The 27,756-nt window shown below is 42.3% G+C and overlaps 1 protein-coding gene across 2 annotated transcripts; it reads right to left on the bottom strand.

The window, feature by feature from the left end:
• Nucleotides 1-1,579: 1,579 nt before the first annotated feature.
• ERGIC2 (ERGIC and golgi 2) lies at nucleotides 1,580-27,502 on the bottom strand. 2 transcript variants are annotated; one of them, XM_005242319.4, is made up of 14 exons: nucleotides 27,461-27,502; nucleotides 21,868-22,013; nucleotides 18,855-18,963; nucleotides 16,768-16,814; nucleotides 15,737-15,807; nucleotides 14,245-14,285; nucleotides 13,410-13,511; nucleotides 11,825-11,920; nucleotides 10,058-10,113; nucleotides 8,987-9,085; nucleotides 7,684-7,781; nucleotides 4,542-4,704; nucleotides 3,895-3,974; nucleotides 1,580-3,118 (listed from the first exon to the last, which is right to left on the bottom strand). In XM_005242319.4, exons 2-14 carry the CDS (start codon nucleotides 21,971-21,973, stop codon nucleotides 3,053-3,055), a joined length of 1,134 nt encoding a protein of 377 aa, XP_005242376.1. In that variant the 5' UTR covers nucleotides 21,974-22,013; nucleotides 27,461-27,502; the 3' UTR covers nucleotides 1,580-3,052. The 2 variants fall into 2 exon arrangements, with proteins under 2 accessions (XP_005242376.1, XP_055664250.1); XM_055808275.1 differs by lacking the exon at nucleotides 27,461-27,502 and adding an exon at nucleotides 24,395-24,597.
• Between the last annotated feature and the right edge of the window lie 254 nt (nucleotides 27,503-27,756).

The following is a 27,756-nucleotide window of genomic DNA, read 5'->3' as shown; positions in this document are numbered from 1 at the left end:
ATCCTTCCCTTTTTCTTTCTCTTATGAGAAATCTTTTGTGAAATCCATCCAGAAACACAGTAGTGAAGTGTGTCACCCTAAGACAAGAGATCTTTACAGCGACTTCTTACTAATGCTGTGCGATTCTGGCTCGCAATCAACAGGGCTGAAGGTGGTCTGTCCTGTGAAAAACCCAGCTCTGTGTTTCCTCTCGAGCTCTAAAAACAAGAGTTACTTGAGAAATACCTGCTCCCATCCCCTCGCCACCTTCTGGGGCTGGGACTGGCTTTCCGCAATGCCAGGGTGCAGTTCAGGGGACCCAGGGGACAGCCACATCCAGGCCCAGCACTGCTGCAGGTCCTGGAGGCAGGCAAGGTGACTGCTCCTGCTAACGCAACCTACACCTGTGAGAGCGCGGCAGCAGCACAGCAAAACCCAAACCGTGCCAGCTGGAAGCAGGGAAGACTTTTTGCCCAGAAAAACAGCTGAGGGAGACAGGGGAGCCAGAGGAGTCTGCACACTATGAACACACCTGACAAAGGTTAAAAATTTCTTCCCATGTTCTCCCTCAACATCCTGCAAGAGCTAAGGCAAATATACAATATTTTGACCATCTTTCCTGACCCGAAATTTCTTCATCTACGATCACCCCCTTTCAGAAAATACACATCACCATCATCAGAGTTTCTGTTTCCCTTGGGACACCCACTCCACTCATTTTTTTCCATACTACACTCACTTTTACACAACATAAACACACGCAACCAAAAAAAGGTTACTGCAATAATCCGCTGTTTCCTCTGGATCACCCTTGCACGTGTGGATTAAGCTGATGACACCGTGCGGTACAAGGGGAAGTGGTACCAGCTGTAACAGCCAAAGCCTCCGTGGGGAGAAAGCAATCAGTGCAGCAACACCGGTTCAGCCGATCCTGTACTCATTCTGCAATGCAGCATCTCACAGCTGGAAGTTGATCCCACATTTTCTTCCATTAGCAACCAGCCATCACACAAGCTTTGTTCTAGATAGAACAACATGCACATGCCACACCAGGATTTAAGACAAACCAAGACGCTTGGCTCTTTTATGTGAGAATAGAAAATAACATTTACGTTCTGGTACAGAAAGTCAACGCAGATCAGCATCTCCCACCAGTGCAGTCTGTTCCAGGCAGGTAAGAAACAAGTGTTAGGACAAAGCCCAAAGCAGAACCAGGGAAGAAACCTCAGCAGGAAATGCCAAAGAGAAATGGGAACCAAAAATTTACAGCTTTATATTTTCTTGCTTATCAAAGACAAGAGTTTCTCAAGTTGCTGGAGTTCTAATTAGTGTCGTTAAAAAAAAAAAAAAAAAAGAGAGAGAGAGAGAAAACCCCAGACCTGGCTGTCAACCCCAAGGACCTGGCTTCCTTGAACCTCTGTCCTTCTCAACAGTTGAACTGAACAAAGGTCTTTCCTCACTTTTCACATTTTATTTACTATTTAATATAATTCCTGTTTAGGAAGCCCTTTGCATAACAAATCAGCTACATTATTTACACTGTGCTCATCACCATGATCCAAGTGTCCTGCAAAGCACATTAACAGAAGTCAGCAAAATCTGACAACGCCACGGAGATATTTTTATTTTTCCATGATTAGTCCTCTCAATCGTAATATTCATTCCATGGTAAGGCCAGGGTCAGCATCATCTCCCCAGTATATTATTAAATCAGTTTTGCTAAGAAGGAATCATATTACTAATTTTTTTTCCCTGGTGGAGTAACTGTTTAACCACAGGTGTATGCCAGTAGTTCAGCGGTAAGAGAATGTTTAGTTTCTCAAAGCACCATCTGCATTACAACACCCATTCTCAGTAGCATATTTACAATATAAAACTGATATTGCTCTCTTATTTTACAAAAACCTTCACGAACAATAAGGATTAACTCTGCAGATCCCTTCCTATCATCTGCAGCAAAATGATTCAGATTCCCTGAAGTCACCTACCACCAACTCCACCACTCACTCCTTGCCTGGGCTAGCAGACCTCCCAACTGCCCCGAATTCCACATTTCTACAGTATTTAGCTGAACCAAAACAAGGCAGCTTCTTGCTGTTTTTCCTCCCCATTCCCAGGATTTACACACCACGGCTTACGTACCTGCAGCAGGAGTACCATGAAGGATCCATCAAAGCAATTTCTTTACCAAGAAAGAGGCGTACAAAGTTTCCTGATCTTTTGCTAGGGAGTCTTGCCTTTTATCAAAACTACAGTCAAATGCCTTATTTAAAAGGCTTCTTATTCTAAGTCAAAAAACTGTGCACACTGAAGCCCGTTCTCAAAGTCCTTGGGCACTTCCACATCACCACCAGAAGTGACAGTCTCACTGTTGGCAAAGCAGCTGTGTGAAAACAGAGGAACTACTCTGCTCCACATTGCGTTTCTTCCACTAAAGAATGGTGGGACTACAGAAAGGCAGCGGCTATAACCAACATCATGGCTTGGGCTCCACTTTACTCCCTGAGTTCTCTCTCATCTCCCTCTTCTTCATGATTTTCTAGAATCACTCCCCACCTGCAAGAACAGCACCTTAGCCCCTGGCCCCACCATGAACATGAAAATGAACAAGAAAACCCAAACCCCAGTCCGTACACCTAGGAAAAACCCCAGCTCTATTATTGTCCCTTTTTGCCTGCTGCCTGGCCTTTCCACACATCTTGGGCTCTTTTCTTCTTGGAGTCTGCCAGCCTTCCCAGTCACAGAAACCAGACTGCAAGGATGCTCCAGTGGTCAATGGCAGCCATCACAAAGACATTCAGCTCGACCATGAATACTGAACTGGCAGCAAGGTTCCTTTCATCTCCAGAAGATGGCCCACCTCACTGGTCTCACAACCTCCTATGACTCCACGTGCACTCAGAAAGACAAAAAAGTTACACAAATTGTTCTGTTGGTTTGTTGGGGTTTTTTTGTAAAGGCTTCATTTTTTGCTGCCTGTCAGCACTGTCTCAGCATATTGCACAACATTTTTCTTTATTATAAAAAAATGTCTTCTGTATCAGGCAGGAAGAAAGAAAATTTTATCAGGAGGCTAGTGTGTACTATTCTCTGTCATTAGAGGTAAGTGGTTGCTTGTGTGGCCATCAGGAAGTGGGACCTAGTCAAATAGAAACAAAGTGTTAATAATGGCTTATCAGAAACGGAACCTCCCCTCCCTCCCTCCAAACACATACTTTCTTTATTCTTGGGCATTTCTTGTATGCTTTTGCCTGGTCTCTCAAACAAAAATTATATATATCTGCTTGCCTTCTCTCCTCACACTCACATAATCTTGCCAGGTGGCAAACTTCAACCAAAACTGAGAGGCAGAAGATCATTAAGGCTACCTACAGCCTTAAATGGGAAAAATAAAAAGTAAAATAAAATCAATTAGTAACTAGGTGAGCAATCCTACCAGTGCCCAATGAAGGGAAAGGTAAAGACTGCTCAGCTCTTTCACATATCTTGGCAATAGCCTGTCAGGCTAATCAGTGGAAACACTGAATCCCTGCAGCACACGGTGCCTCTTCTTCGGTCAGCAGGCCAAATAGAAGAAGAATATGTTAGGGAGACTGACGAGGCCTGGGAAAATATGTAATTTTTGTAACAATATGAAAATAAAAAGAATATAGCAAGAACAACAGAGGGAATGTAGCAGAGAAACCTTTTAAGAGACTCTGTTTCATTAATTCAGCTTCTTAGAAAACACCTTGCCTCCTTATGTCTTAGGTTCCCCAACTATTTTAAAAAGCTGTTTGAATCTCTGGTCACATGCATGTCAAGGGGAACGTTTATTGCAAGCGTCTTAAATTTTGCTGGGACAGAGTCCCAGAGTTGTCCTTATCATCTATCCTCAGGTAACTGTGTCACTTATTTAAAGGAAGTTTTTCTTACTGATGTGGATCTGTTAGAGCCCAGTCTGAAACGGCAAAAAATAACTTCTGCTACAAATCTTCCAAAGCCATGTAAAATTCCTGCAATGTCAAACAAGATCTAAATTGTAACAAGTAGCAAAACTGTATTTACAGAAGTATTACAACAAAACTATACACGATACTTAAATGGGATACAGTGCAGTAAACTGGTATATAAATCACTGAGACATTAAGATAAAAAAGGAAACGTCAGGGGGAAATCTAACATTCTGAAATGCATCAATAAAAGCAAAACCCAAGCTATCCAAGCAAATGTAGTTCCCTCTGCCCAAGCTTCCTGGGTGAAATTAATTCTGTGGGACAGAAGTATCTATGTGGAAAGGCAGCTCTTAGTTCAAGGTCTCTTTACTATGCTCTCTTCAGGAAAAGAAATAACTTGTAATCAAGACACCCTATCATGTCTTGACTAAGTGAATCATGACTTTTCAAGGTAGTTTATTTTCTTTGAAGGAGCAGTATATTGACAAGGTACACAAGGAAAACCCTTCCAATTATTTCAGTGGAAAAACTAACAACTTTTGGCACTGATTTAGCATTGGATCCCAATTATTGGAAACGCACGGAATATAAGAATCAGAACTTAAGAGGTAAAGCACTGATAGTTACCTGTAGTTGAAAAAATTCCCCCAATAATGCCACAGAGCCTCACTAAGAACTGCCAGAAAGGCATGTGTTCTTCTGTCACCGTCACCATAAGTGAACTGATATCATATTTCATGAATATTCCTGACACCCCATGGCTGCCAGCTGCATGGTTAATTACTCTTTCCTGAGAGAAGAGAGTGAAACACAAGTTATTCACAAGGAAAACAATCTTAACAGACGTGATGACAAAGAGCTACTTCATCAGAGCTAGCAATCAACAGGAGACCATCAACAGGGAACATCAAGATAACTTTGGCCAGTACCTTCTAAAAGTCAAACATGATTAAATATTTACTTTCCTGGTCACTTGTCTTCTGTGCTGCATGTCAATGTTTATTACCATGCCTTGGTCTATCCTCTCAAGATTTGCTCACCCGGTCCTTTATACAAGGATGTTTATAACAAGGTTGCTTTTGGTACCTATGACTGTAAGTGCCACAGTCTTGGTCTAGTCCGTGAACTCAAATGAGTGCACTGGTCTAATACAAAGCCCCAACTCTTCCTACTTTATGTCCTATTAATCACTTAAATCAGGATGAGACCTTCAGGAGACATTTAAGTTGCTGAACAGCCTTAGCTACAGCAGTTTTCCCACGGGGTGTATATAAATCAGAGAATACTAGATTGGAAAGGAGCTTAAGGATGATTTGCTCCAACCTTTCCTGGCAAAAGCACAGTCTAGACAAGATGGCCCAGCACTCTGTCCAGCTGAATCTTAAAATTTTGCGTCCAACGTTGGGGAATCCACCACTCTCCTGGGGAAATTATTCCAATGGCTGATCATTCTCATTGTGAAAAACTTCCCTAGAGGTAACATTTACCCGTTACCCCTCATCCTCTCCACATGACCCCTTGTAAAAAGGGAGTAGCCTTCTTTGTAGCCACCCTTTCAATACCGGAACACAGTGGCAAGGTCTCCCCTAAGCCTTCTTTTCTCAAGGCTGAACAAACTCAGGTCTCTCACCCTTTCCTCATATGGCAAGCTTTCCAGTCCTTCAATCATCTCTGCGGCCCTTCTCTGGACCCTCTCCAGCCTGTCTGTATCTTTTTTGCATAGCAGGGACCAAAACTGAAAACAGCGTTCCAGGTGTGGGCTGACAAATGCTGAGTAGAGTGGGATAATGACTTCTTTATTTCTGCTGGTGATGTCCCTGTTGAAGCAACCCGGGATCCTGTTGGCTGGCTTTGCTGCAGCAGCACACGGCTCATTTATACTGAGCTTGCTGTCCACCAGGACCCCCAGGTCCCTATCCACACAACTGCTCCCCAGCTGGTAGATCCCAGCCTGCGTTGCACTGCTGGATTATGTTTTCTCAGGTACAAGACCTTACACTTGCCGTTGAAGGTTCTTGTTAGCTCACTCTTCCAGCCTAGCAAGGCCTTCCTGCAGGGTGGCTCTCCCTTCCAAAGCGTCTACTTCCCCATTTCGTTTCGTATCACCAGCAAACTTCTTCAGGGTACACTTGATCCCATCATCCAGATCACTTACAAAGATATTAAACAGTGTTGGTCCCAATACTGATGCCTGAGGGACCTCACTTGTGACAAACTGCCAGTTTGAAAAGGAGCTTTTTACCACCACCCTCTGGGTGCAGCGCAGATCACCTGTCCAGACTGGAACCCATCAGCTTCTCAAGGAGGCAGCTCTGGGAAACTGTACTGAAAGCCTCGGAGAAATCCAGGTAGACAAGACCACTGCTTGCCCCACATCGACTGAACAGGTTACTTTGTCATAGAAGGCGATGGGGTTTGCCACGCATGATTTGCCCTTGGTGAATCCACGCTGGCTTTTGCCAGTCACGTGCTTCCTTTGATTTGTGGTAGTCCCCAGGAGGGTTCTTTCCATAACTTTCCTAGGGACTGAAGTAAGACTGATGGGCCTGTAATTTCCTGGATTCTCCTTTAAGCCCTTCTTGTAGATGGGGGTGACATTAGCCTTCTTCCAGTCTTCTGGGACATCCCCTTATCTCCATGACTTTTCAAAGATTATGAAGAGCGGCCTCGCAATAACATCAGCCAGTTCTCTTAACACCCTCGGGTGAATAACATCAGGGCCTGTCAGTTCGTAGGGGTCAAGCTCCTGTAACAGTCCACGTACCAACGCCTACTTCACTGACCATGGCTCTGTGTTTGCATCAACCTGGATTTTTGTTCCCAAGGCCTAGGGCCCAACAGTGCTGGTAAAGACAGAGGTGAAGGAAGTCCTGAGAACCTCTGCCTTTTCAGCACTGTTAGTGACAAATTCGCCTCTCCTGTTTGACAGTGGGCCAAAATTTTCCTTCTGTTTCTTCTTGTTATGAACCTAAGAACCCTTTCTTGTAGTTTCTGACATCTCTGGCCAATTTCAGTTCCAGCTGAGCTTTTGCTTTTCTAATTGCATCTCTGCACACCCTGGCAATATCATCGTAGTTCCTTATCAGAAAGAGGAAGTCGATGAGGTCTTCTACAGACAGCTGGAAGTAGCCTCACTATCACAGGCCCTGGTTCTCACGGGGGACTTCAACCACCCTGACACCTCCTGGGAAGACAACACAGCCAGGCTCATGCAGCCCAGGAGGTTCCTGCACAGCGCTGATGACAACTTTTTGACGCAGGTGACGGAGGAGCCAACGAGGCGAGGTCTGCTGCTGGCCCTTGGACTCACAAACGAAGAAGGGTGGGCGGGGGTGTGAAGGCTGGGGGCAGCCTCGGCTGCGTGACCACGAGATGGTGGAATCCCATGGGTTAAGGCTCTGGAAGGTAGGGGTGTCCAAGCAAGCCGATCTGTAATATACATCTATTTCTGGCTGCACCCTTTCCTCTAACTGGTACAATGGAAGAAAAGATAACTTAGGCACCAAAGCTTTTCACTTGCACCCCCAGGGCTTTGTCGCTTTCCTTGATTCTGCCCAGGTTCCAGCCTGTGGTGTCATTCATGCCTACATGAAACAGTAGCAATGTAACAGAAATGCAGAAGTTTAACTTAAATTAGACCAATGCTATTTTTTTCCCCAGTGCATACCTATGCACAAGGCATAATCCACTACTTTGATAGAAAAAATAAAAATAAAAAGGAAAAAGATCAACATCTTTCACTGTGTGGTTTTCTTTCACTTGTACTTACCCTTTCTGTCACTGAAAATTGATGAGTTTCTGCTGAAATTTTGTATGTATGGAGTTTGGTTGGCACAACTGTGATAAAATATTGGAACATCTGGTTGTCTAGAAGAAAACAAATCTCGCTGTTGAATTAAGTAAAGAGTCAAAGACCATCTGTGACATTCAGAAATAAACCAAAGAAATCATATTTAAAACAGTTAATCAGCTAAGCCATTTATACTAGGGACATTCTTCAAGGAGTCCCAGTACTGCCAAGACTACTTCAGCACCATCTGTGTGAACAAAGTTAATTTCTGTGGGCAAGCCCTATAATCACATTTGGACTCTGAGAAATTCACATCTTACCCACGTAATAAAAAGATTAATTAAGGTCAGGCCGCTCACAGCTTCAAATACAATACACAGATTGTGTTTTCCAGGGCACTAGAACTGAACAAGTTTCACACAGTCATATTTTGCATGATACATACATCTTGACAGTTGTTTGAATATTTTAACCACTGAATTGTCTATACAATGCTGGAAGTCCTTCTAAACTGTTCACGGGTTTTCTCTTGATTAGATGTATCTTCTAGAGAATTCTTCTGGAGCAATCAGCATACTTATGTATCTATGATTGCTCTATCTTCATGCAATTCCCTAAAAGAACAAACACTGCTAGACTGAAGCAATTTGTTTCAACTACACTAAACCATCCTGGCTAGAACAGCCAATGGACTGACTGACTTTGAGACAACAGCATCTTTAGAATGTTCTGGGGCTTCACTTATGGGGGACGCAAGCCAGAGGATGAGATGTAGATAGCTCCATAAAGTAGGTTACTATACGCCTTAATTTATACATGAGGAAATGAAGTGATACACAAACACTTCCTGTAGTAGCCTCGCAAAAGGCACTGTGGAAGTGACAAACTCAACGCAGGAATAGAACCCAAGATTCCTGATGCTATTTTCTTTAAACCAAATCTGACTTACTTTTCCCCGTTATGACAACAATCAGATCTATGAATCTCCACTGTAGCATACTGCTGCAAAATCCTTTGCATATGTTCATACTGTAACTTCAACACAATACAAATCTGGAAGAAACTGCAAATCAACCTCAGCAAAAGAGCAAGCGATACTGATACCAAAAAGAAACTGTGCATTTAAGATGCCATGTAGATAACTGAACAGTGCATTTACTCACTACCAAATTCAGGAGGACAGGCTGTAAATCACAACAATCATGAAACATGATAATATTTTAAATGTAATGATTGGAAAAATATAGAAAAGAAGATGCTTTTTTAAACACACAACACTTACGATCTGATGCTATTTTTTCTGTTCCATCCAAAGGGTTAATAATTCCTGGAATAAGCTCTCCAAAGGACAAATGATCTATTCTGTGAGAGAAGTTATAGGCTGAAAGACAATACAGAAGAATGACAAAACATTTTAAAACTATGAGGTTCTGTACTCAGAGAAGATGCACCTATTTCTCACACTGGAAAAGATGCTAGTTAATTCTATTTTAAACACTGGTGTGCTTTTCGTTGGATTTGTGCCCATGACTCATCAATATGTCCATGAACACGTTTCAAACAAAACTCAAACCAAAATTTTTAACCAAGAAAAAATTCAGTTTCTCTAGAAGAGAACTACTAAATCAAATTATAACTCTATCTGAATCAGCCCTGGAGCTGAAGAGAGTTAAAATTTCAAGACGGGAAATTTCTAGTTGGCCAAATACTTAATGTTATTCTACAGTTTGGGTTCTTGCAGGTAATGGTATTAAAAAGACTAAAATTTCATGAATTAAATGTACAGAAGAAGCATAAGGCAACTTCCAAGTTACATTGCTGATTTTACAAAGGTATTTAATATCTAGAAGATTATATACTTGTGTTAACATAAATTCATCGGCAGACATTTGGGGGTTTAACCAATACCAAGTTTATTTTTCACAGTAAGTCACTCTTGCCTCACAAGCAGCAGCAATATGCATTTAGTACCTAGACTCATAACCTAAAAATGAAGTTTCTAAGGACAAAGGTCAGAAATTTTTAGCCTTCTAAAAAATATTTTGCAGGAAATAGGTACTTTGGACTGAAATACAAGAATTTCATGTGGTATCTGTGTTACAACAAAGTACATCTGAGATTCCTGTGTTGTCATTACTGTAGAAGCAACCTGAAGATAATACTAATAGCGTTAAATGTATAAAAGTAAGTCTCTGCCAAGGTGGAACACTGCAAAAAACACTCTTTGATTTCTTCTACAATGCAATTGCCCAGCTAGAACATCTTTGCAACGGCAACCTATGTTAACATATGAATTAGCAGACAGCAGTCTGAATGAAATTATATTCATACAGAGATGACAGAAAGAACTTACACTCATGGCTTACAAGGGCTGCCAAGTGTGCATGGCCTCGAGGGTGTGGTATTGCCCTAAAGAAAGCAACATATGTTTTATAAAAAAATGTGTTTAATGAATCCACACAAAAGAAGCATTTTTCCTGAACAGGACTACTTAGAAAAATACCTCTCCCCCTCTTATTTCAATAAATACTTTTTATATATGTATATATAAAATACGTGCATATATGTACGTTATAAATGTATAACATATATACATGTAAATATGTTATATGTATATGCTTTAGAACTTTTACATATATAAAAACTGTGTGTATCTACATAAAAAACAAATACAATCTTTTTATTACTGCCCAGTAGAGAGAGACTGAATGACAAAGGTACAGGAATGTTAGAATCATGAAAATCCTTACACAAAACTAGCATCTTGCATTTTTTAGAAATGTCAAAAACACATCAAGTCACTAGACTACTAGAAAAGCCATCAAGACCTACGACATGAAAAGCTGCAGAACTGCTCAAGTGAGTAATGAAAACTTGACTGTAATTGTTCTATGACTAAGCAAGTTACCTACGCTCTGTATTTGTTCCCTGACTAAGCAAGTTAATGTTCTGGACCCTTGTTCGCAGACCTGCAAAGAAAGTACAATGCAGAGGCTGGTAACAGTGCGAAGGGCAGGGGAAATGCAACTCTGTCTGGAAAGTAGAGCAGTCTCTCAGCCACACTTCACACCTACCAGTCCAGCCAACAATGCAAGAAACTTTCCCTACTTTGCTTAAGTTAAATCATTACCAAATGCATGCAAGTGTTGGACAAACAGAAGGTGGACAAAGACAATGAGATCTGTCAACACGGAACACAATAAGGTACAAAGGCAGCCAGTGAAAAAAGCCTTAAAAAAAAGCCTACAAGAAAAGAAAGAGCAACTTAGCAGAAACACAAATGTAACAATGAGCAAAAGGAAGCAAAGGAAAGCAAAAGATTATTCAAGGTTGCAGAACTAGAGACAGGAAGAGAGAAGTGATGGCAGAACAGGTAAAAGGCTGAAATGATCGGCTCCAAGAAAGGCTTAAGAAGTTGGACATCTAGGGGCAAATCAGAGAGGTGGTACAAGACCAGACAGAATTGACATTTGGAGAAAGAAGCACACAAAAACAGCAGCTGGAATTACGTGTGGATAAATTAGAGAGTACAGATCGCACGCTAAGATCTCTGGTGACAGAGGCTGCAGGAAGACACAGCAGAACTGAGAGCACAGAGAAAAGTTAACAGAATAAGCTAAAGCATTGACAAAGCGTATCAGAAAGTCTCTCCTCAAATAAAGATGAGCTGGCATTTAGCTCCCAAACGATGGCTCTATAACTATGTTATCTCAGCACTGAAATGGCACATATCTACACTTCATCAGGGTTAGTGAACTGTGTACTAACAGAAAGGAAAAGTTTGGACAGGCCCGAAGAGTTGAGGCAAGTACAAGCAGTCTACTCCACATCATATGCTTACAGAGGACCTATCTGCAGGAGTTTTCATCCTGTAAGACACTGGAATCCGTAGCCACTACATTGCACCACATTTTTTTAGTAACTTATGAATAAATTTGGTTCTAAGTGTTCAAGAAAAGGTACCACATGGAAAATAATACCAATCATGTGTATGGCAAGGTTAATAAAAAGTCATTAACTGAAAAGCGTAAAAGCATACACACACATAGACATGCGTGCACTACATATAATGTAGAAGGCAATTCTTTTGTTTTATTTTCAGGAATTGAAAAGAACATACTTGCCCACAGTTATGTGAAAGTTCCCTGCCACTTTATTGACATAAAGATGACCATGAATTCTGCATGCATCTGGAGACTGTAGTGAATTATCTTCCCTGTTTAAACAAAAACAACATCAAGACCACTTCAGAATATTCACTAACAGAAATAACAGCAATACAGTTAGACTTCTTTTTCCTAGCATAAAAATATAGCACTATCATCTACCTCTTTTTATCATGTTCTTCTGGAATTACAGCAGGGATGATGGAAGGGAGGGAAACCAATAAAGGTCAGTCTGATGAAACCAGTAAGCTTTTGTTCATACTTGTATTCAGAGATCTGGCCTATAAAGCTAACTCATGATATCTGAACACGAGAACAGAAAACATAAGACCATAAGTATACTTCGCTGCCCCAGGGATGTTTTTTTTCCAATTACTTCTACCGAAAATGGTTTCTTGGGAAAGTTTTAATGCTACAATGAACAGAACAAAATACCTTAGTCACATTAACAACACTGTAGCAAGAACAGCTTTCAACATTTATTTTTCATGAAACCTTCCTCTTCCCACACTTGTTGGGATCTCCACAACTCAAAACATATTTCCAAATCTGCTCCTTAGAGGGAGATGGAAAAAAAAAAATGTATTTTTTTTAAAATCACTTCAAGCCTAAATACCACCTCAAATACTACATTAGCAAGTATCACAGAGGCTTCGACTTAATGAATATGAAAACATCAGCTAAATGAGAAAAAAGATTTTTTGAGCCCTCTTCAGCCTTGCCTTAGGAAGAAAGGATGTATTTGGTCCTCAGACAGGGAGATTACATCGGAAGTGCATGCAGCATTTTTGGTGTTTGTTTTATTTACAGTTTGCTTGTTTGGGGTTGCTTTCTTTGTTTGTTTTTAAGGGGAAAGGATTTTCAGCTTTCACATATAAAGTGTTCTCCTCTAAAAAAACCCAAAAGCAAAACCAAACAAAACACAAACCAAAAAAGCCAACGAAAAAAAACCCCAAACACATAGCATTTTGTGTGTAGTTGGAATAAAGTGAAAACAGCAAGGTTTCTCCACACAATTTTAACGGTGCCATCTTAGACCATGTTTTTGTTCAAAGGTTCATTCTATTAAAACCATAAAGTTTTAAGTCACAGCTAATAGCAGGACCTTTTTTAAAAGTTGCTGGACAGAAAACTATTCTTTCATTAAAAAAAAATACTTCAGTATTGCTTTGGCATTACTAATTCACATTAAGAAGGAAGCATCAGATAAAACTGACTAAAAGGTGTGTGTGTATATTTATGTGTGTGTCTGTATTATGTATATATACACACATATGAGAATACACATAGAAAACCCAGAAACCTTCTTCAGGTTAGAAACTCCACAGGTTTTCATAAAACAACAGCTCTCCAAAGCAAGTATCAAGTATATTATTTTAAAACGCAATAAAAAGCAGCAAGGTCTTCTTTTCTTACAACCTTATCTTCTGGGGGGGTAAAAAAAAATATAATAAAATCATAACCACAATAAAATGTGAAGTCTAATTAAATAGGGCAGGGGGAGGGGGAACAATGACACAAAACCCCGATTTTTCTTACCGTGGTGGCAGTGCTGTAGAAGCACTTTTAAAAGCACTTTTGAATATCACATCTTGAAGAGAGTGTTCTTCCTGCAGCCTACTCTGAATCAGCTGCAGCATCCTAAAGTTTACATAGACAAGTGTGAAAGCATGCAACAGTAAAACAAAAAATAACTTCACAATTAATTATTAGCTTCAGTTGCAGGTTATAAATCAAAAAGTTAGCAGGGTTCATGTCAGTATTAAAGCGATACATTAAACTTTGAGAATGGCATTTTATACAGAGCTTAAAGCTCCGGTGTACCCAGGAGTGTATGACCAAAATACTAAAACTAGCCAGACCCCCAAATAAGCTTCAGGTTCTATTACAAACTATCACTATAGCAATCACCCACGCAACCAAGCTGTTCCCCTTTAAACCATAAATAGTGTGTCAATTCAGTTATGTGAAAGACTCAAACTCATTTGCTTTGGCAAGAATGTATCTATTGGTTACTATGGTTCAGCTTTGACATTTAGATACCAAGCTATTGGTGTTACCCATCCGAACCCATAATTACAACTTGTGCTACCAAACATTTGTTTGGAAACATGAACTGAATGAGTCCATACATCTTGGCTTGCAACTGCATGACCCAATTCCACAAGTACGTCCAAAGCCAGTTTTTTCCATAACAGGGATCTCAAGTCATGAGAAAAGCAAAGTAAATTAGTATCTTTCAACAGGTTTGCACTCTTCAATTACCAGCAGGAGCTGTTAGACCCAAACAGTTCTGTCTTGTGACTCTGGTGTACCTCAAAGTCACTTCCAGTACAAATACTACAAACCATACACATGCATCTCAGTGATTTACCTTTGCCATTCTTTTTGTTGTGGGCTGAGCTCAAATACCACCTGAAACAAAAATAACACATCTGATAAAACATGCAGGAAGCATTGAAGTCCCATCCATGAAACCCAGAAAAGAACTGGGGTGTGGAAAAGAGCGGGCAGCTACCATCAACTTCACACTCGGTACCACGTTCTGCAGTTTATGAAAGGACTTTAAATAATACATTTAGTCTTAAAAGTATGGAGATTTCTGCCTCTTCCCCCCCAGAACTGCTCACTTGTTTGCATTTACAACTTCAGCATCTTTTCTTAAAGCTCTTGTAACTTGGGTCAGCAGTCTCTGCCCTTCTAGTCTAACGTGGGCTAGAAGAAGCAGTGAGTGGCAATTTAATTCTAAGTGATAACAGACATGCACAGGTTTGATGCATACAGCAATGAAACAAGCTAAGGAGCAACCTTTGAAAGACAAAGGTCCAGGTGCAGATTGTTTATCTCTAGGGCCATCCTACACTGAGCACTACTTGAAGACAAGCTACCAGACCTGCCATACTTCAATCAGCACAAGAGTATCACCAGTAACATCTGTGCACCACATAACACAGATGTAATCCAGGCAGTAAATTCAATTGCAATTAGTGCTCAAACATACCAAGAACATCCTCACTGGGGCAACTGCTAGCATGCAGCAGCTATAGCAGCACGGAGATGACTGTCCAGACAAAAAGAAGCAGCGTTCCAAGAACAAACAAACAAAACCAAGCCCCTTCCCAAGTGTGCCCTTCCATTCAGCCATCTCCTCCTGCTCATACATGAGTAGGAATGTGGACAAAACGTTTAATTTGGACTACCGTTCACTTATTAGAGAATGTAATAATTACAGCAGGAGGTTACATTCCCTAATAGATTTCCTGTAAATGATAGATTACTTTCATACAGCCTAATTACTTCAAAGCTTATTGTATATGCAACCAAGACAGCTTTAAGAGCACAAGCTTACAGTTCCAGAGCCTTCAGTTCACAATACAGAAATTAAAAGGATACTAACCCAACTTAGAATCTCTAATGCCATATTATAAGGCTATCATGGTGACTTTCTACCCCTTTTTAGAACCATAGTATTCTAGTTAAAAAGCAGCTACATCAATTCTCTTTTATAAGAGCTCCGATAATTTTCTTTCTGTATCAAATACTGTTAGCATTTACCCCTAGAATGTGCACAGGTAAAACCACTTAGCTGTAGAAATCCCTAGCTTGCTAAGAAGCACTGATCTAGGAGTCTGCTGTATTTGCAGAGAGTGAACACCCAGAAATCCTACTGCTAGCCCATTTCCCTAGCAGATTCCTGGGGCAAGTGCTGCAGACCTCACTCAAGCATCAGGCAATACTCAGGGAGGTTCTGTGCAGCCCAGATGTGGGGAAAAAAAACCGCACAAGCAAGCAAACCAGCCCAGCAGTGCTTTGCACCAAGTAACGAACAATTTCTTTTTTCAATAAAAAGGTAAGAATCAACTTACTGGTTCGTAGATTAGCCCATCTGCAGAGGCAACCATTGTTTCTGCTAAATCCAGAACATCAGCCCCCACATCTTAAACAGGGAGAAAAATATGAAGTCACACAGATGATCAGAAGCAAACAAAAAAAAGTTCAAGTTGAAATGAACAGTACAGTAGTAAGTTTTCAGTATAAGTTACTGTTCCTTCAATCTATCTAACCTTCAACATGAACTAAAAACAAACTTCAGACTTGCATATTTTCTCACTGACGTAACACCTACAGAGATGTTGTATGAACCACATATGCAAGCTTTCTAGGATCTGTTATGCATAAATATATTTTCCTGTTTCATAAGCACTGAATACAAACCAAGACTAGTCAAAACAGAGGATAAAGTTTTATTTCTCAAATTAAAAATAAATAAAAAATAATACAATCCCCACACTGATGAACCATACAATTAATACAAGGTTTAACCTAGCCCAAAAAAGAAAATGAGTCCTGAAGATCTGCATGCTTTCCTGGTAGAATTAGTGTTCTCTCTCAGTTCAGGACAACCAAAACCAGTCCATACAAATATTAGTTCATTAACTAAATGATGTCAAAATAATAATAAGCATTGCCTTTAAATGGGAAGGCATCCATATGTTCATGAAAAGGATTAAATTACCTGATGGTTCCAGTACTGTTAAACAGTAGACCAGGTTAATTTATTTATGAACTTGGCAAATATTAAGAGTTGTGATAAATTCCTGCTGCTGAATTGTGTCTCACAATGAGCTTTTAGAATATTCCAGCTAGAGAGAGACAACAGATCCTTCTCTTTCTGACAAAGCAAAGTTCTATGAGATGCAAATGAGATGGCATAAGTACTTTTCTTCACATCTCCTACCAATTCTTTAGTGAGTATACACCATCAAGATCACTACATGCCATCAGGATCAGAAGAAATATGTTAGAATATTTTGAACAATATCCAACTATTGCAAGCAAACAGATACTCTGAAGAGCCTTTAAAGTGTTTCAAAACTTTCACTGATGGAATACTTACATTGACACCTCATGGCAACTGTAATGTCAATATTGATTCTTAACTTACTGGAAAGTAAAAAAAAAAAAAAAAAAGGGCAAAAAGCTAATAAGTAACATTGAATGTAAGTACCGAGAGACATATTACTAAAATTCTCAGATTACTTGCAGAAACACAGTCAAATAACAAAATTTACACCAACAAATATAAACTTAAGCTGTTTGAAATTTGGGTGAACCAAGATGGACTTTTAATTATTAAAGCACTCGTAACTTGAGAAATAAAAGCATCACATTTCCCTGCTGAATTTTACTATGAAACACCTAACAAGATTTTGTGTAAATATCACTGGCCCAAGAGTTTGTTGGTCTCTTTACTAAGAATGTATGGTTTTCAATATTTTAGACACATTTTTTTTTCCACAGAACTAGAACAGTGCAGTAAATTCCACAGAATGTGGTGGACAGGACAATGTAGGAGTTACAAATCTAAACCTGAGTAAATATTTGAGCACCTTCTTCCCATTTTGTCCTTAAGACAGGCCATTGCATTTCCAACCCTAATCAGAATTTCTCAGGACAGTGACATTCAGGATAAGGCTGAGAAGCTGCTAAAGCCAGTTCCCAGGAAATGCTGCCATGTCATAAAGATCATTGGTTTTGCCAGTACTGCTTCTGGAAAAAGCTCTTTTCCCAAAAATGCTCCCATATTATAATAGTAAAATGCCTTGTATGCTAAGATCTTTACCCTGAATGTTTCCATAACAAGGGGAGGTAAAACATACTTGTTCTTATCAGGGGAAACAAAAAAAAACACCCAAACCAAAACCAACACCCAAAAAAACTCCATCACATCAAAAGCCTGATTGTGTGGCATTCCTCAATATTGTGGGTGTATCCTACTGGTTTTCATGTTAGTTTCACAAGTCATTTAAACTATAATGAATAAATCCCCTCACTATAGTCATATGGTCCTATCACCTCCAGGGAGTTTCTTCTGGGAGCTTAGCTGACCACTACCAAACCACACAAGCAAGAGATTAAACAGTGGCTCAAACTTGGGATCAGACATGGTCAGCAGACAGGAGAAAGAAAAGCAGCTGAAGTGATACCAGTCTCCATTGGTTTAAATTGTCAAGCACCACAGGCTGAGTGATTAACTCACAATCAAACTGGAAAAACTGCAGCAGGACATCTCCCAGCTCCTGTAACTGTCTCTTAACTGCTAGACTATCCTTCCTGTGTGATAGCTTCACGAGGGAAATAACCTAGTTTAGTAAAGACCTGAATGTCAAACTCCCTTCTGTCTGACGGGATTTACTCTAACTTGAGTTTTTGATGCATCTCTTTCATTTAAGGTTCGCGTATTTTTTATTTTTTCATTGAAGAAACCTTTGGTATTTCTGACGTACAAGGCATCCAATTAATATACGTATCTTTAGCTTGTTACCACAGCAACCAGTCAAACAGCTTTTAAAGCTATTTCTGTTCCAGACACATGATATTTAAAGGTGTTCAGTGCACAAAATCTCTATTAACTTCACATGGACTCATGGGTGCCCGACTATCTCGGGAAGAAAGGTGAACACAGTCCAGACAAGCACAGGAAATCAACAGCAAATGGATTTTCAGCTGATCTTGGGGGCTGTAACTGGAGACAAAGATCAGCAGCAACCTCTAGATATCGCAGCCGAAGTTCTGAGTGCTTACTGTTCACCTCCAGCAGCACAAAGTATAATGGCAATAAACTAACTGTATAAACTAAAGCAAGCATCATGCAAACATGGTGGCTTTACCTAGCTGATGTGGAGTTACATATTACAATGTCCTCCGAATTGTTAGCAAATAATTCCTCAGGGGACTCCTTCACCAACCAACCTATACTATTCTGACTTCTTCATTGCAGAAATCTTAATTTCTCCTCTTCATAGATTCCAGGAAAGAAAAAAACCCAAATTAATCAACCAAAGAAAAATCAAGTTCCTCTAATATGTCATTTTTAATTTCAATCATAAATTGCTTGCAAGTCACACAACCATTTTACATCTATTCTTTCCTGAAATGCAGATAACTTAAATTATAAAAGGAATTATAATGAAGAAAAGTTACCTAGTAAAATCCTTGTCTACTTCATACTCATATTTCATCCATGTGTCCTGGTACACCATGAACTCCATTATAGTCAGGAAAGCTATCGTCGTAAATGCTATCAGAGAAACTGAGTGGCCCAACAAAAAGAAATATAAGTTTAGATTGTGAGAAGTATTATTCAGAAACATAAGCAGAACAAAATTCTAACATTCCAGAATCTGATCATTACCAGTACAATACCAGTATCCATAAACTACTCTTGGAAAAATGTTTTCATATCTACAGCATTTACTTTTACGTAGGGGAAAAGAACAAGTCTGACCTTTGTATCAAGAAAAATCTTTTTCAACAAGTACAGTCAAATACTAGAACGATGGGGAGGTTGTGAAATCCCTATATGGGAGATTTAAGAACAGGAGGAGGATTTAAGATACTCCTCCACATATAAAGGAAAATACCCACAAATCACTGTCAGGGATGGTCTAGGCAAACTCAGTCCTAAATTCAAGTATGGAAGAAGGATAAGGTGCACCTCGAAGTCCCTTGAAGCCTCCACTTGTCTACAACCTAAGTTTTTATAACACATTTTTTATACCTAGCTTTAGAGCCAAGAAGCTAGCGGACAGAAGAAATAATATGCATTATATGCACTGTCCAGTTAGAAGAAGGTGCCTTGATCGTATTACTTGTGTATAGCTCCACAGTCAAGACTCCCACCCCAATTTTTCAAACCCTTCTCCCTCTGGCGATAAGCAACATGTAGCTACCCATTCTACCAACAGCTAAATAAGTGAAGAACTGATTTGAAATTATTTTTAGGAAGAAATCTGGTATATTTTAACGGTATGTGAGTCTCACTTATCTCCAAAGCAGCCTATTCATCACATTTGCAAAGTTGTACAATGCAAGGAGAAGACCATCCTGCTGCACATGTGTCAGAAACACAGTAACAGATGCCCAGAAGCACCTGCTACACCCCTTTTATTAAATCATGGCTTTTGTTAAGTTAAAAAAAAATCCGTTATGGAGCATGGTAGCGATTTGTGCAGCTTATCGACAGTGTATGTTTTCCATGTGCACTCTGTGGAGGATTTCTACAGAGTCTGTGAAGGGCAACTTGAGAAAAAGCAAGCCCATTGTTGATAGGCTTCAACTCACTACACAGTGGTCTACAGGCCAGAGGTGGCAGCAGGGGAATAAATGCACTGTCCTATGGGATCAGAAAAAAAACACTGACTGCAGCATTGACCGTTGCATCGATCAGCAACATTCAAGTTCTAGCTTTCAGCTAAAACTACGTAATGATCACGTATATGAAAACCTTCATGTCAATGCATACTGCGAAAGCAGATGCACTAACCGGTTTATTATTCTGGCTATCAATTTCCTTTTAGAACCCAGCAGGCCAGACCCACCCCAGCTATGCAATAGGAAAGCTGGAGCCATACTGTCTACCCAAAGCCACAAGGAAACAATTAACTTGTAGTTGCTTTCTGGGTAAATCTGAGCAAATTTTTGTGTATTTGTGCATCTGAACTGGAAAATAAAGTCACTGGAAATTCTGCAAGACTGATCTTCTTTTCTGAAGGCTCTCCCAGCCCCAGAGCTGGAGTCCCAGCCTGTTTGAGAGACCGGTACTACTTTTGCAACAGGTGTGAAGGCACTGAAAGCCTGAGAATACAGTCTTGATATGTTTTGCATCCCTGTCACACCAGAAAGTAAGTGTGACACTTCAATCCTGAACAGATCGGGAATACTGTAATTCAGATTTTTATAATAGCATACAATAAGACAATCCTATATTGTCATTTATAAGGTTGCTGGGATAGACCAAAGAATGCTAAACTAACTTCTGGTGCTGAGAAATCCTTAAGGGATCCTTTACCAAAGTGTCATGCAGGATGGTGCTATACTACAAAAAAGGAATTTTTAAGCATTTATTGTTTTTCTGCAAATTAGAACATAAAACCAACTCGCTTGCTTTCTCAGGAACTAACATTAATGCAAAGTTATTTAATAGGGTCTTAGAGATTATTTCCTATACAATAATCCTTTAATTATTAACAGTGCAATTCAGGAAACATAGCAAATACAGATCCTTGGGATATTTACTTCTACAGTACAAGTAGCACAATGACTTCAAAGGCTTATCTGTAGATTGCAATTGCTTCTTGTACTTTTTATTCAACTGAATTTCAGACATAATTGCACGAGAGAGATTTTTGTCCTCCATTTCAAACTAACTTCTAGCAGTTTCCTATCTAACTGCAAACAATTCCAACAGTCCAACAGATGAAGTCACTGTTTCCAGATCAGGCTACCTCTAACCCAACCCAACTTAAAGGCACAATTTTCTGTTCAGATACATATAGAAAAGGTACTTCCTACAGCTACAGCTTTTTGAGAGAAGCACAAGTGACTACAAAGGACAATATAAGTACATGCCCTGGAGTAAAGTGTTTAGTTCTTCAAAGGGCTTTCCTTACTCTTAAAATCAACTACACTTTCAAGACAGAAAGCATTAGAAAGCTGCTCTTCATCCTGATGCTTAACTTAGTCAGCTCTTAGGCACCTCTGAAGAATGTTTTTCCTCTTTTATGAAAGCATAGAGTTTGAATCCCACCTGTATTTCAGCTCATGCTGACACGGTCTCACCCAGATATCTGACACAGAGAAAAGGCCTAATGAGACAACAAATGAGAAAGTTTTACCACAGCCCTGGGACCGTGCACTTCCAGTTGTAATTGGTTAGAAGTTTTTACAGTGAACCTTTACAATGATTTGCGTCTCACCAGTTTTACAGAAAAATCTCCCTTCAGATGAGCGATGAATGCATCTGTTTGGATGAGGTACTATGTCTTCACTTGAAGGAGATGAGCTCAGTCCACAAAAGAAATCAAGAAACCAATTTTGGCTAATTTCAAGTGATCACAGATACCCATCTTCCTCCTATTGAAGTTTCTATTCCCAGAACATACTAGACTGAGATAACAGCCAACATGAATAATGTCAGCATCTCAGTAAGGCCTACCTGTGCCTCCACTTGCTGAAGTTTCCACATAGCTTTCAGGAACCTTTGGAAAGGCATCCAATTCTTTCATCAAATTCAAGGTCTTCTTCCGATTCAGTCGCCTCATCTTCAGCACGCTCTTCCACCACCTCCTTCATATATTCCCTCTGATTTGAGAATAAATTGTTGTGATTAAAAGACAAAAGCAATATTACTCAAATTGATTGGCTATAATTATAAAGCAATAATAAGTTAATTAAAGCCTAAGAAATATGTCTTGAAGAAACATATGCTAATCAACTGGGTGATCGCTCTTGCTTCAAGAAAACTGTTAAAATTGACCTGGACACTGCTGCTTACATTCCAGACACATCCAGCAAATTCACCATTTAATTACTATGATTAATTTCTCTCTCAATTAAATTCTTACTAATATTGGATATATTTAATATCAAATTAACAAAACCAAACTCAGTCCTGAAGTAAGCTTGCTAAACAGACCTGACAATGCACAGACACCACTGACTTAGCAGGGAATACCTAACAGGCTGAATAAACTTGGGGAGGATGTTAAACTGCTCTGGGCTCCTATTTTCAGCCAATACGGGCATGCTATATGCATGCTAAAGGAAAAAAAAGTGCATTTCATATTTTCACACCTGTAGAATTTCATCATAATAATAAAATCAGCAGTTTTTTCCTCTACAAAAACGTCCCCAAAGTAAATTAAGTATCAAATCCTAGCTCCATACTTCAGAAACTTTTTTTGTCCATGACACGATCTCTGCTCCACTTGGAGTTGTTGATATGTTAAGCAGCACGATGCTGAGAGAAGCAGCCTGCCCAGGAAATAACTGTCTTAAACTGTTTCCAAATCATGTAAATACTCTCACAACCCAGTCCTGCCAATACTCTGCGTGTTTTAACAAGTTGGCACTGCTGTTTTCCTTCTGAGGAAATGCTGCACTTCGCCCAGAATTTCTGAAGCTACAAAAACCATCGTGCATTTACTGTACTCTGAGAACACGTCATACTATCATCCCCTATTTAAAGGCAACAAGGCAGGCAAACTAAGCGATACTGCCAACATGTGAGATGGTCCTCATCATCATCTTGTAGAAAGAGATATTAACTCATCTCACCTGTTTCAAGAGCATATCAAGTCTCCAATGCGTCCTAGTGAAATTATTCAAGAGCTATTCCCTGTTCTGCCCCTCTCTGCTGCTGAGCAGGCTTCCTACTGTGCAATAACAAAGCAATAGGCTTTACTGGAAATGGGAGCTCACACATGAAGAACCCCGATCTATGCCTGCAATTTCCTCACTACACAAAGTCGCTTCAGACCTCAGTGAGAAGATACAGGCACTTGGTGGAAGCATCAGTCAAATAAGCCTGCAGGGACCAACAAAATACTGCACGTGTGGCAGAGGATTTGAAGAAACCACAGTTAAAGTAGGCAGAGAAGATGGGTGCTGAAATTGAGTTTTGGTTACACAACATCAGGGGTAAAAAAGAAAAAAAAAAAAAAGGAAGCAAGGTCCTGTTTTTTTCTACACTACATAACTGTGGTTTAACCAATTACCTCAAATCCACTCAAGAGTGGATTAAGGAAAAGTTGGAAAACTTCAGAACACAGATATAGCAGCTGTTTGGACACAGTGACTGGAGCCGTAACACTCATTAGTAGACGAAACACCACACAGGGCTGCCTGATCCTACACAGACAGCACTGAAGTCACACAGTCAACTTTGCACTGTTTCATTTTCCGCGTCTTCTCTGCGACTGCATGTGTATGGACACACCGTAAAGACGTGCAAGACAAATCCAGAGAGTTTGAGAGCCCTTCACTAAGAAACTTTCTAAATTGTTCTGCACCAGTAAGCATGTGGATTTTTGCACTCTAGCTAGAAGTGCCCCATTTGGTCACGGTTCTGTAGTCCCACGAAAATCACTTTCTGTTACAAACGAGACTGCTGCCCCTTTCCCCCTGCCCACCTCAGAAACATCACATACAAAATGTAGGATCCGTTGCTATGAAAGTAACATGTTATGAATCCCAGAACCAACTACATGGCAAAAGAATCGTTATTACAAGCTAAAAAAACAAAAAAGGGAAAAGCATAGCGTGAACGCCACTGGCGACCCGAGCGCCCGCTGGAAGCGCCCGCAACCCAGACCCACCCGAGGAGCTGGGGCAGCCGCCGCTTACTCGGACAGCCTGGCAGCGGGGCCGGCGGGCCGCGCCTGTGACCCTCTTCTCCCGGACCCGCTCCCGGACCCACGCCCGAGCGCCTCCCGGGGGCATCGCCCCAGCGCCGGCCGCCCCCCCCCCGCCCGGCGGCCCGCGCCGAGGGAGGCCCCGGCAGGCGGCCGCCAGCCCCAAGCCCGCACGCCTGTGCGCGCCAGGCCCGCAGCCAGGCACCGGGGAGCCGCGGGACAGGGCAGGCCGCGCCGGGCAGCCACCGGGACGGGACGGGACGGGACGGGACGGGACGGGGCAGGCCGCGCCGGCCGCCTGCCCCCCCCCTCCCCTGGCCGTGCCCCTACCTCTGGCTTCTCTCGCCGGTACCCAGCGCCGCGGGCGAGGCCGGAGCGGGGGGGGGCAGCCGTAACGCCCTGCTCGGCGCCCACCTCGCTGAGCATGGCCGCTCGCGTGGCCCGGCGCGGGCTCGCTCCGCCACCGCCGCCCGGCGGGAGGCCCAGCCCGGCGGGAGGCACAGGCCGACGGGAGCGGCGGCGCCGGCCCGCCCGCGCGCATGCTCGCCGCCCCACGGGCATGCGCCGCCCGCCGCCGCGGCCCGGGGCACCGGGTGCCGCCGCGGGGACACAAGCCGTACGGGCGGGGAGCGGTGGGCGCCGCAAGGCGAGCGCGGCGTCCCCTCGCTGCCGGCCGCGGGAGAGCAGAGCCGGCAGCAGCTCGGGGCTGAGCCCCCCGAAGCCTCATTGAGTCCCGTAGCCCGAGGGCGCAACGCGGGCTGCAGCTCCGCGGAGCTTCGCGTGCTGCCCCGCAGCCGGTGGGGCGGGCGTCCCGGGCAGCGGGAGCGGCGGGCGGCGCCCCGGGGCGGGGAGGGGAGCCCGGCTGCGCCCAGGCGGCGGGAGCCGGTACCCAGGGGAATTCGTGCCGCGGCGAGCTGCTGCGCGGGAAGCGGTGCTTCAGAAGCAAACTGGAAGAGCCCCGTAACCCAGCCTGCGGGGTGGTACTGGTTTAGAAGCTACGAACGTCAAAGCACGGCAGCGTTTGAGAAGAGGCAGTATTGTATCACGATAACTGTGAAGGAAAAGGCTTTAAGACAGCAGCCTGTAATGGTTGGGAAAGACAGATTTTTACGCTCACAAGCCAGTCTTCGGACCTGATGTGAAAAAGGTGAAAGGGCTCGTTTGTGGCCAAAATCTCTGTTCTCATCCTTGTGTTGGTGGAGCTAAAAGGCACTGCCTCTCACCACAAATCTTGCCCCTCAGTAACAGCAGTGTTCTTTTATCCCCGCATTTTACCTTACAAGTGCAGAAGTGCCCGTGTCCCCTGTGCCACTACCAGCACAGACTTACAAAGTCAGTTATCACAGGGTTATGTTACACTGCTGCCACTGTGCCCGCAAGTTCACGGGTAGCTGACCCAACCTAGACATCTTCCTACAGTTGGTATCTTTTGGGAAGTGCTGACATCTTAGATGACATCAAAATTACTCAAGAAAAAGTGATCCGTGTAAGATTAAAAAAAATAATAATTTAAAACATTATAACCAAGCATTTATATTCATAGATCAGAAAGAAGAGAGACTGAAGACTCCAGTATTTTTTTATAATGAGGCAGGCAAATAAAACTGACACATCCCAGAAACACAGTGATGAGTTTCACAGCATCAGTGCAGATTTGCTCTTTATAATAGTTCAGAGGAAAAAGTAGATCCATGACAAGAGAGTTCCAAGTGGCATGCCAAAGTATATACAATTTGAGTAAAACAACTGCTTGTCTGGGTATCTACAGCATTTGAGAACAAAAGGAACCCAAAGCCAATAAAGTAGTACAGACCCAAAGAGTATTTTTTTTGCTTTTTAGGGATAGGCAGACTGGGTTTTAAGGAAGGAAAGAGGATACAGCCACAGACTCATGTTCTCACTGAATTCTGATTGGTGTGTTTTGATAATTTTTGCAGCTATAGTAACAACTGGATCAGAGAGACAGAAAAAAGGAGGTGGGAGAATGACACAACAGATAAATAACCAGGCTGAAAATATGTTTTATCTGTGTGTTTGTTCCCTCATCTCAGAAACAGCAGGCAGCTTTAGCTACACTTAAAACTCTTACATTGACATGCCAATGGTTGTAGGGTATAATTCAGCAGCCAGGGATTTCGCTGGCTAAGCTCTATTTTCCCTTGAAACACTCTCAGCACAGAGGCCTGGAAAGAGCAACTGATAGATCTGGTTATTAGCTGTGCATCAGAGATGCTCAACAGATGTTCTCACACAGGCTATGAATTAAAGCAATCCAATCTGCTTGCAGACAAAACCAGCATTAGTTCTCAACGCCGCCTTGAGATGCCTCTTACAGAGAAGTGTCATGGGACAAAACTGCTTGCAGCTTTGCACCATTATAGCTGTATTTTTAACTGCAGATGTCTCCATAGGATTTAATGGGGAAAACACAGCAAACATTTTTCAGAATGCAAGAAAAGTAGAGAAAATTATATAGTGACACTATATATTTGACTGTACTGTGCGGAAGCAACATAACAGTGATCATACTGCATCCATCAAGTACCAGACTATTCTAATTCAAACTGTGCTCCTTTCTTCATGCCCCTGCATGTTTGTGTTCTGCTCTCCTGATCACACCTCAGCGGTGGCAGCCTAGAAGCACCTGCCAAATTACCTTCAGGAGCAGAGAAGGGGGAAGAAATCCAGCTGTCAGCTGCAAGCCATGCAGGCGAGCCAAGGGGCTGCCCCTCAGCTGCTGCTTTACACACATTTGTTTCACTACAGTATTTAACAAGATCCCAAAGCACCCCGAGACTCGAGTGCAGTCATCTATGTAAAAATATAACTGCCTTCCCCCCCAAAAAACAGCACTTGTTAACACTGGTGATTTGTGAAGTTCCTTGATGTGTGCAAACAGGGGAAACCCTGTCAGATGTCTCATAGCCATACAATGTAGCAAACCACAAATGAAGCAGAACAGAAAAAAATAAAACCAAAAATAAAAACCAACCCAGGAATGTTAGGCTATGAAGCACACTGATATCAAAGACAGTAACAGAGAAGATGGTAGGCCGAACATGAGGAGCGAACGTAAACATGCAGATTCCCCACCTGCGCTTCACCACACTGCAGCGTTAACATGCTGGAAAGTATATGCAAGATGCACGAAATTAAAGATCTGGCTAAAGCATGTCGAGCCTAAACCCAAGCCCCCATCGTTTGCTGCTGCTACGGGCAGCGGCACAGGTGGCTCACGACGGCTGAAAAGGCACCGGGTTAGCGAGGGAGGGCGAGAGCAGCAGGCCGAGCGGCAGCAGGGGCTGGGGGTCGGGGGCTGCGCGGCCGGGGGAGCCCGGGGGCGGCGGCAGCGCGGAGGGGCTGAGGCGAGGCAGGGGGAGAGAGCAGCCGCTTTACCGGAACGTGAAGGCATCGAGGTGGCATTTAGGAAGAAGGAGGAAATACAGGTGTAAAAGGTAAAATATGGAGATGAGGGGGTGGGAGTGGCTGCGAGGGGGGGTGGAGGGCCAGAAAGTCATTCCTGGGGCCGAGCGGCGAGGTGTAAGGGCCCGGGCGGGGCGGAGGGGCGGCCGCCGGGGCGGTGAGGGTGCTGAGGGGCGGCCGCCATGCCGCGGCGCTGGCGGTGGGCGGGCCCCGCCGGGCCCCTCAGCCAATCAGAAGGAGCCACGCTCGCAGAGCCCAGCGGGGTGGGG

The sequence above is a fragment of the Falco peregrinus genome, chromosome 6, assembly GCF_023634155.1.
Source record: "Falco peregrinus isolate bFalPer1 chromosome 6, bFalPer1.pri, whole genome shotgun sequence".
NCBI classification, from domain to species: Eukaryota; Metazoa; Chordata; class Aves; order Falconiformes; family Falconidae; genus Falco; species Falco peregrinus.
Note: the sequence above shows the minus strand (reverse complement) of the source record. Positions and strands in the feature narration are given on the sequence as shown.

Coding starts and splice junctions, on each gene's coding strand:
- ERGIC2 (XM_005242319.4), bottom strand. CDS start 21,973: ATGAGGCGACTGAATCGGAAGAAGACCTTGAATTTGATGAAAGAATTG. Junction 7,782..8,986: donor AGAAAAAATAGCATCAGATC/GTAAGTGTTGTG, acceptor GTTTTCTTCTAG/ACAACCAGATGTTCCAATAT. Junction 4,705..7,683: donor AATTTTCAGTGACAGAAAGG/GTAAGTACAAGT, acceptor CTCTTCTCTCAG/GAAAGAGTAATTAACCATGC.